Source organism: Melopsittacus undulatus, chromosome 19, assembly GCF_012275295.1.
Source record: "Melopsittacus undulatus isolate bMelUnd1 chromosome 19, bMelUnd1.mat.Z, whole genome shotgun sequence".
Classification (NCBI taxonomy): domain Eukaryota; kingdom Metazoa; phylum Chordata; class Aves; order Psittaciformes; family Psittaculidae; genus Melopsittacus; species Melopsittacus undulatus.
This window is the reverse complement of record NC_047545.1, coordinates 4,222,921-4,233,215: the sequence shown is the minus strand read 5'-3', so window position 1 is coordinate 4,233,215 and position 10,295 is coordinate 4,222,921. Positions and strand designations below refer to the sequence as shown.

The window sequence follows — 10,295 nt, the reverse complement described above, 5'->3', positions numbered from 1 at the left end:
GTGTCCCACCTGGCCTTGATTTACCTATAAAAAGGTAAATTAGAGAAAAGTTAAAACCTAGGTGAAGTCAGAGCCTGTGCTGGGAAGTTCTTTCCATTCACAACTTTTTGGTCATGCAATGGCTGTTGCAGCCACAGCGCACTGGCTGGCATGGAAACTTGCCTTTTGCAGGTGAGTCTGAAAGCTTTTCATCTGTTGACACAATAATAGATGCTTGAAATCAACCTTGTTTGATTGAGCAGCCAGGTTTCTAATCCTCTGTGTAGGTAACTCCACTCTGCACTAAGGAACTTGACCTGGGGGACAATCTGGTCCAACCTGTCACTGAGGAGCTTTACTTTGAAAGCAAAATGTGGGTTTGATTGAGTGGAAACATTGCCTGCAGTGAAAGGATTAATGACTAATCAGGGTTTTTTCATTAACTCTAAGTGCTTTCGCTTTCAGCAGAAGTTTCATCTAATGGTAGTATCAAACAATTACCTAGAGATCAGCACCACCTCCTGTGCTCTGAGACTGAGGGATGCAACAGGCATTCTCAGGCACGTTTGTCTGGCTCAGGTAGTCTGGAGGGGCAATAGAAGGTCCTCATCACTAACATAAGACACTGCATTGTGGGTTGACAACCGAGGAGCAGAAGTTCATGGATTTTAGTAAATACAGTTTTTGATTTGGGATGAAAAGTGTTGCCACAGAGGAAATACAAGGACCTACAGCTTCACAGCAATGAGTGGCATTTATTCACCTGAAATCAGTATCAATCTCAAAAGAGACAGGGTGACTGTGTCACTCAGATTTAACAATGTGTCTTTATGTAATCTCGTCATATAATTTTAAACGTATGAAATCATAGAATCATGAAATAGTTTGGGATGGAAGGGACCTTACAGCTCATTCAGTTCTGACCCCCTGCCATGGGCAGAGACACCTTCCACTAAATTAGGTTGCTCCAAGCCCCATCCAGCCTGGCCTTGACTTACAATATTTACCTTTAAAAAAAGATAAATTGGAGAAAAGCTAAAATCCAGGTGAAGTCTTTAAGTTTCCAGTGTCAATCCCAAAAAAATCTACGAAGTAATCTAATTTTTAAGCCTTTTTTAGAAGGCTGACGTCACTGAAGGGCCCTGCAAGCTGCAGTTCCTGATAGTGTTTATTTTCTGTTGGCTGGTAGTCTTTTATGTTCTGTTGGTTGTGTAATATTTGTATGAAATACAGCCGTGCTTTAAAGAAATGTTTTCCTCAACTTCTGCATTGTTGGCAGTTTCCCATAGCATGAAAATAGTTGTGGTTACAGTGCAAGGATTGCCTCAAGACGAGAAAATGCTGAACATAATTTATTAAAGAAACATTTTTCTAGTACTTATAAATATTTTTCCTTCATCAGTGGACAAGCAGGTCTGTGAGGACAGACTTTGTCATGTCAATGCACTTTCCTTGTGCTCAGATGTGGGAAGTACACTCCGTACATGCCTTGTTGAACCTGGTAGAGATGTGACTTTCTTCTTAGGCAGAAGACAATCTGGTGGGAAAAGAACAATGTTAATGATAAAGCATGAGTCTGCAGCTTGCCCTTTGTGAGATGCCCCCAAACCACATTGCCAGGTGGTGATGGAGGGACTCTATGACTAAGACACTTGTTTGCCTAGGCAGCTTCAGACACTGGCACAACCCCCAGTTTTGAATCTGAGTTCTTTCCTCTCCTAAATCTTGCTGACTGTCATTTTTAATCCTGAACCTCTATGGACAGTAATCCATGCTCTGTGTAGGGTTAGCTGTTCTCTCCTAGCTGATGCAAAGCAAACAAAGCTCCTTTTGAAATGGTGCTATTATGATGCTGTTCCCCACCGAATCAACACTAGAGATCAGAAGAGGATCTGCCTTGCAGCTGGAGCACAGCCCTTGAGGCTGCTACAGTCTGTATGTTAAGAGCATTGAATACAAAATTCAGGATGTGATCTCTGCAGGTTATTAAAACTGTCATCTACACTCCCTCACCTCTAAGCAGATCATTCTTCAGGCAGTTGAACAGGGAAGAGGTTTAAGAAATGTTGCAGGAGATCCCCTAATTCAACCTGCTTGTCATCTTGCTGTTGGCCTTAACTTTGAGTATATGTATTTCTCTCTGCATAGGAGTTTCACTCATGATCCACTGCTTCCCTTCTAGAAATCTACTTAGCTGACTATAAATACCCTTCCCCATCCTCCTGTGCACAAGTCCTTGAAAGGGCTGGCAGGAACTGAAGGAGGATTTGGCATGCCGTTTGCTGTTACCGTGCATGTCAGGTACTGCTTCCAATTGGGTTTCCTGTGGATGTGTCTGAAAGTCCCTCCTGCAACTCCTCAGGTGGCTGGGCACTGCCAGAGCCATTAGCAGTAAGGCAGCAAAGGGACCACTTACCAGGAAGCATAACAAGATGAGGAGAATGAAGCCAAGCAGGATGGAAACGCAGATGAGGACAATTGCCCAGAACTGTAGCCCTGCAAAGGCAAAATAAGAGAATAAGAATAGTTAGGTTGGAAAGGACCTTAAGGTTATCGAGTTCCAACCCCCCTGCCATGGGCAGGGACACCTCACACTAAACCATGGCACCTGAGGCTTTGTCCAACCCAGCTTTGAACACCACTAGGGATGAAACATTCACAGCTTTCCTGGGCAACCCATTCCAGTGCCTCACCACCCTTACAGTAAAGAAGTTCTTCCTCATATCCAATCTAAACTTCCCGTTTAAGTTTTAACCCATTACCCCTTGTCCTACCACTCCCTAATGAAGGGTCCCACCCCAGCATCCTTATAGGCCCCCTAAAGGATCTGCAACTTTAAATGTCATCTCAGTGTGTGTCAGAGCCCTCAGATGGTTCCAGGGATGTTCAGAGACAAAGTTCTCTCTTAGCTGCTCGACAGACCCTTTTTGAGGGGATAGGGCTAAGGATGTCTGCAAAAACTGAAGTTACTTTAGTCAGCATGTTTGTGGTGCATGGAAAAGTAACTGAGAACTTGAGTTTCTTTCTCCTGTTTACTGTTAGCTCTGGGGCTGTGGCTATGCCTGTGACACTGTACCTGGATTTTTGAGCCAGACCTTCAAAACAGCTTCCCAAATTGTATTGCTTTTGCCTGTCCTCAGGCTGCCTGGCTCTGAGGGCACCTTGCTGTTTGCTGCCAGCCTACCAAAAGTAAGCTTCTGGGCTCTTGCATGGCTCTAGTCTCCTTTTCAAGGTATGTGATGCTAATTTCCTGTAGTTTAAGTATTCAGTATTCCCAAAAAGCACTTACCAGATCTTTCAGGCTGTTCATCTGCCTTGACTGGAGAGTAACCTGGCAATTAAGGGAAGGACAGGTGAGAAACAGAACACTCTAGAGGTGATTAAAACAAAACTAGTAAGCATTCCCAAAGGTAACTGCAGGAGCTCTCACCTTCAACAACCAGACTCTGCTCTTCAAGGTCATAGCTGGGGCCCAGCTTGGTGAATCCATGTGTCAGGCGTTTCAGCTCCTCATATACCTCTTGCTTTTGCAAAGCCCTTGAGAAGGGGTCGGGTGTGAGCTTGCAGATGGAGGCGACACTTGTGTAAGTCTTCCCACTGACAGGCCTGGAGGATGACAGCCAGAGTCATCAATGTGGGAGAAGAGGAAAACAGAGTAGGGTGAAGGATTCAGAATCAGGCTCAGGTCTGTAGATGTCTAAGCAGCGCTTCGTTAGCATGGGATTAGTTTCTGCAGTTTAGGCTGGGTGAGACAAGGAACTCATTGAGCCGTGTGAAATCACTGATTTAAACCCAGGTAAGGCATTTTGAAGAGGGTGAATCAGCTCTGCTTTTTTTCTTCCTTTAAAGAGGCGTTGGAGAAGACACACAGAAGTAGATTCCACTGATTGTTTAGTTAAGGTGCTTATTCAAATAAGTTAAATGGGAATGAATGTATTTGTTTTACTCTGGAATCCTTTACGTGTGACAATAGATCTGCTAGCATGGAAACAAAACCACCTCTCTTTTGACAGGAACCTTTTGTGTTAAAGAAAGAACTGACAGACTAAAGGAGCTTCCTGTGTGTCATCCAGAGCACGAAGGTTAGTAATGAGGCATAAAGACCATGGCTCTGAATGGTTCTTCTGATAACTGCTCTTTTGGGATTCACATAGGACTTACCCAAAGCTCTCAAGGGTACAGCCATCAAAGTAGTCCTGCAGGCTGCTAGTTCTGAGTACATCAAGCTGATGGGACAAAACAGTTGAGGAATATTGAGTAAATTTAATACTCAATTTGGACATGGAAATCAAGCAATTGCTGTTAGTTTTACCTCCTTCTCAATTTTCTCTTTGTTCACTTGGTACATCTGTGACCTGGAGTCCTGCAGTTCCGGGGAGTAGGGAAGGTTGGAGATTCTGAAACTTAATCTGAAGTTTTCTCTCTTGGTCCTGAGGGGTGTTTCATAAGTTGCTGGCTCAATTGCTAGTTCCAAGCCTGGAAGTTAAGAGGAGAAGTTAGTATGAATTCTAGCAGAGAGAAACAGAGGCTTTTCTATCACACAGCATTGACCTGCAGGCTTCTAGCTAGGAAAACATGTACATGAATCTGTCAGCAAATTCAGTCTACCCTTTGAATCAGTCCTTCAGCAATGTAGTAGGCCATTTGTTTCTGCTGTACATTTGAAAAGAGCTGAAAGTCTTTATCTCTAAATGTCTGAAGTTATGGTGAGTAGTTACCACTTCCTTTTCTTATTTGAGTAACACCTTAAGCCATTGGGGACGGAAGGGCTACACTGAATGAGACTGAAGGACTGGCCGAAGGCAAAAGGGCTCTGACTTGAGTACAGTGATTCAACTTGGTAATAGATTTATTCCCACACACATGCTTCTGATTGACCAGAAGCTGGGGAATTGTGAATATGCTGTGGCAAAAGGGGTTGGGCTGGATGGAAACTGGGCAGCTGTGATTTGAGATCTACTTACTGTCTACTGAGAACCCTTGTAGCTGGTAACTGCTTCCCAGCCATAGTCCAGTTGCATTTGAAGTGCTGTCCCGAAAAACCCTTTCAACCACAGCTCTGTTGATGCTGGGTGCTGACTGGAAGAAGCACTGGCAGTCAACCACTATGGATCCAGCCCTGTAGACAAAAAAAACACAACAGTTTCTGAGATAAATATCCTGATGATTACAAAACTTATTCATGTGGGAAAGGGTTTCCTGGAGGGTTCCTGCCTTTGTAAGTGTTCTAAACTAATGTGGTGCTATTGTGAGATGTGAAACATGTTATTTGGAAGCTTTTCCCTTTGACAGGAACAGTAAATGAAATACCACTACCTCTTCTCTCTGCAAACTTGGGTTGTACTGCACGCATACAGTAAGATCAGCACTTTTTAAAGCCTTTACCTGAGAGTCCCTAGTCTAAGTTTCTTTCCATCTAGAGTAGGACAGTACAGCTATACCTGAAGCCAACTTTTAAAAGCTAGCAGAATCCAAGTTGACAGGAAGAATACAGGGGATGCAGGGTCCTCGTTGAGAGGATGGCAATCAGTAGTTACAGCAACCCTGGCTGAGAATGAGAAAAATGGCAGCCTATACCAAATCAGGAAAAAGTCAAACTGACACATTCTGAGAAGCCTGGAAATGACTTCTTAAGGCATAAACTAAACCATTTCCAACATGAGAATGGAAGGGAGGAACTCTGCAGAGGATAATGGCACTTGGCTACTGGGGAATGGTGTCAGGGTGTGGCAACCTTTCAAACAAGATCAGATTGTATTGCAGACCTCAGCCTTGTGATACTGCAGTTCAGGAACTGGTCTTGCAGGTTGCTCTGACGGTACAGTTGGTTCACCTAAAATAAGAATGTCATGTTAAATATTAATGAGTTCTGGGTCTCATGGTAGATGCTTTGGGACAGCCTCTAACTTTGGAGAAACACCAGATTTTTGTACAATTTTTTTGCTAGTTGGAATTCATGGGAGTTGGTTTTCACTTCAGTTTATGCCTTCTGGTGATGGAGTCCAGCTGCCAGCTTGGCAAGCCTTTTTGTCTTATCTAAGCAAGCTGCCAGTGTTAAACAGCACAATCTGCTGACTGACAGCTGTCATTTTGATCGACATTTCACAGACTCAGAACTCGAAGTATAGAACATTACAACTTAATCTAGAAAGCAAAACCTACTCCATTAGGGCTTTATCAGGTTCATATGTTGGTCAATTGGTGCTGAAGAGAGGCTGCTGGATTCTCAGCTCTCTGAGCTTGCAGAGGTTTGTATACACTTCAAGAGATGGGACTGAAATGCTGAATGCATTTAACAGACCACCTAAACCTCTTGCATTTTGCAGTGCATATATTTGGCTGGAGAGAATATTTTAAGACCACATGTAACCTAACAAATCAAAAGCAATTTTAAGGCCAATCTAATCTTTTAAATTCTAGAAAATGTTGTTCCTAAATGTTGATTGATGTATTTTTCTGATTAAGACATAAATCTATGGTAGCTGCTGTAAAAATTGACTAGTACAGACATCATGGTATTTGAGCTGCAGCTCCTTACCTTGTTACTGATGCTTTCCACTGCTGCTTTGTATTCTGGAGACTGAGAGTCTGGGTTAGTTAGGTTTTCATTGACTATTCTAAAAGTCAAACTGTAGCCTGATTTGGCTGGAGCTTCAATCAAGATGGGCTTTCTGGCCATAGCTGTGTCTGTGAGGGAGAAACCTAAATAGAAAAGGTAGAGCACATTTATTTTTACATCAGATCTATCCATATCACAAAAGTAATATAGGTATATGACAAATTCTCCAGGAATTGTATTATTTAAGGCACAGAAATGCTTCTAGAATGGCAGCATGATGCTGTATTGGTTTTGTCAATGTCAAAACCTACAGAACACCAGCAAACCATAGGGGAAGTGCATTAGTACTCAAGCCCCAGTGGAGTGGAAGAAAGAGTGACCTCCATGTGATCCCAAAACTATCTTGATACTGTTCATGGATGCTCACCATTGATGTACAGGCTGTTCTTCTCTAGGCTGTAGTGCCCCAGTCTGGTGATGCCATTTGTCATGGTGCTGAGCTCATGGTAAACTTTTTCTCTGTCAAATGTGGCAAGACTGGCATTGTTGTTGTAGCTGCAGACAGCATCTATGCCTGTGTCATCCCTGTGTCTCCCAGACCTAAGTAAAAGTCAGACATGCTCTTTAGGACACTGCTGATGTTTTACAGAATACCCTGTGTAATTTGTGTAACTATGACTAGAATCTTACCTAAATCTCATCACTTTACATCCTGTGTAGACAGAGCTTATGCTGCTGCTTTTGAAAAGACGGTCAATCTGTAAATAAAACAAACCCAAAAGATGCAACTAAGAATTTGAAAACATGTCCCAAGTTTAATGCAGTCGGATTAAGTTCATCACCATAACACAAAGCGGGCAAAACCAGAACCAGACTTACATAATAGTTGATAACTTTTGTTGTGGAAATGAATTTGCGGGAACTTGGCACATCCAGATCTGCTGTGTACTGCAGGTTGGTCAAGGTGAAATTCAGTGTGAAAAACCTGGATGTTGGTCTCGGTGCAGTGGTTATGCTCAGAGCTATAATCAAAGGGGAGAAGGGTTATGATCTTGGTATGAAAAAAATGTTACCTTCACTTTCAAAGACATTCCAAATCCTAGCCCAGTTGAAAGATACTCTGAAGAATCTCTTCCCCTCCTATTTTCTGAGTGTACCACTCCTTCAACACCTTTCCCTGGAATAAGTTTGGCAAAACACTTACATGATCTCTCAAGTGGTTCAGTGTAACCTGGAAAGGAAACGAACAAGAAGCACTATATAAGAGAACTATACACTTAAGGAGATGCAAGAGAAGAGGGGGTGATTAAATAGATGACTTGGGAATGAATCATCAGAACCAGTCCCTGTGGGTGTGAATCTATTAAACAACCTACTGCTTAAGCAGAACAAGGTGCTTTTACAAAGTGATGACTACAAAGAGAAAATGTATGTGCCACCATTTAAATACTGGAGGGAGAGAAAAAGGGCCATAAGTTGATATGCAGGTGAATGACTGAGGTCAAGACTAAAATAAAATAACTCTTCAATGTCATATCAATATTGATTTTTTAGAAAATATCTCTGTGAAAATGTTTTTGGAAGTATACACTTCACCTTACATACGTAAGTAAGTTATGCAGTAGAATGCAGTGGGATTACCTTCTCCTTAAGGTTGCTTTTTTTACATTGAAGTGATCCCTAAGACCTGAGGTGGTCTCAAACTGTTGCCTGGAGGAATGAGAAAATCAAGCACTCACCATTGATATAGAGGCTCTCGTTGTCCAGGTTATAGATTCCTAATTTGGTGATGCCATTTGTCATGTTCTTTAGTTCTTGGTAAACCTTAGTTTGGTTAAACTTGGGCACTTGGGAACCATTTCCATAGCTGCAGATGGTGTCTACTCCTGTGTTATCCCTATTACTCATTGACCTGAGGAATTGAATATCATGAGGCTTGTGTTAGTTATTAAAAAAAACTTGGATTTGTGTTTGGTTTTTTTTTGGGGGGGGGTTGGTTTTTTTGTTTGTTTTTTGTCTTTTTGTTTGTTGGGTCGTTTTATTTTCATCAGAAGAAAAAAACCAAACCAAAATCAAACAAAACATCCCCAAACTCTTAATCCATCCATGATTCTCAGATGAGCTGCAGAAATCACTGAGATACAGTATTACAAAGAATACCAAGTTCTTGAAAAAGGAAAAGAACTGTTATTAAAGTCTTAGCCAAACAAAAGAAAATCCATTTTCTCAAGTTTCAAGTTAATCTTTCAGCTATATTGCTTACCTAAATCCTGTTACTCTGCAGCCAGTGAAATAGGGACCAATGCTGCTCTTCTGAAGCAGGGGATCAATCTGACAAGGAAAGGTTCTTTGTGAGACTGAGAAACCCAAAATACTGTATGATTTCAGTGAAAAACAATGTGACTTGGGCTTACATAATGTTGCATTATTTTCTTAGTAGAACTGAATTTAGCAGAACTTGGTGTCCTTAGGTCTGTTGTGAATCTGAGGTTGGTTATTGTGAAGTTAAGTGTGAATTGCTCTATGATTGGTCCTGGGCTTTGTGTGGTTGTTGACTTTGCCACTGTAAGGACAAAAATTACACAGGTAAAATAAGAGCAGGATCTTTGTAAGACATAGTACACTTATTATTTTTCTTCACATTTAGCTCAGAAAGACATATGAATATGATAACAAACTTCAGGCACTCTGCAGTATTCCAAGCATTGCCAAACTAGGGGAAACAAAATCCACTTATGCCTCTGAATAGCTTTAACATGTACCTGTTTTAAATATACTTACATGACAAACTCTGCAGCTCATTGTAATCTGAAAAAACAAACAGACAATTATTAGGTAAATATTCAAAGAATATCTCAGCAGGACTAAACAAATGGGGTTTTATCACAGAAGATCAGGAATTGTTACTGAACTCATGACTTTTAATTTAGTGATTCAGGCAGGGTCTTTTTTCCCCCTCTACTTTATCTGTTTTGAGAGGTGCATTTAATTTTCATTCTCTTTTCAAAATAGTCTGTGTCAACATATGGAATAATGCCTTGAGGTGGTCTCATTACCATCAAGATAGAGGCTCTGGCTCTTAAGGCTGTAGTGTCCCATCTTGGTGATGCCATTTGTCATATTGCTCAGCTCATGGTAAACTGCCACTCTGTTGAACTTGGGATCTGAAGGCCCATCTCTGTAGCTGCAGACGGCATCTACTCCCGTGTCATACTTGTTCTTTTTTGAGCTAGGAAATGAGGCATTGGTTTAGGATATTTTAGCTATTATTGAGAAGTCCATCTTAACTTTTAGTATATGATCAAATGCGTATATAAAAAAACCACTCAGATGTGTTGAATGCTGAGAAATGGGAAGCTCCTTTTTAAGAAGCAGGTAATGCAGGCTTTGCCCAGACATGGTTCTTACCTGAATGCCATGATTTTGCAGCCAGTATAAGCAGGGCCAATGCTGCTTTTTTTGAGTAAAGAGTCAACCTAGAAAATAAATAATATTTAAGTAAAATGCCATGGAGAAGTAAGAGATTAGAGCTATTAAGAGAACTGTGCCCAAGCAGGTCATCATTTTGCCACACTTACATAATAATACATGATTTTTTCTGTTGACTTGAATTTTTTTGAGTTTGGCTTTGCCAGCTCTGCAGTGAACTGGAAGTTGGTTATGGTGAAATTCAATGTGAAATTCCTTATTGCTGGTGACAGAGGTGGGGTAGTTGAATCAGCAGCTGTAACAAGCAAGGCAAATTATTGCTTGAAAA

General features: G+C 41.4%; 1 protein-coding gene across 1 annotated transcript; it reads right to left on the bottom strand.

Annotated features, from left to right (window-relative positions):
• Positions 1-1,366: 1,366 nt before the first annotated feature.
• On the bottom strand, positions 1,367-9,637 carry LOC115947596 (mucin-16). Its single transcript, XM_031055001.2, has 18 exons — positions 9,595-9,637; positions 9,320-9,346; positions 8,953-9,101; positions 8,802-8,869; positions 8,278-8,450; positions 7,743-7,769; positions 7,418-7,560; positions 7,229-7,296; positions 6,966-7,138; positions 6,518-6,681; positions 5,745-5,812; positions 4,944-5,098; positions 4,292-4,455; positions 4,141-4,205; positions 3,410-3,585; positions 3,269-3,310; positions 2,396-2,475; positions 1,367-1,516 (listed from the first exon to the last, which is right to left on the bottom strand). Exons 1-18 carry the CDS (start codon positions 9,635-9,637, stop codon positions 1,418-1,420), a joined length of 1,884 nt encoding a protein of 627 aa, XP_030910861.2. The 3' UTR covers positions 1,367-1,417.
• Between the last annotated feature and the right edge of the window lie 658 nt (positions 9,638-10,295).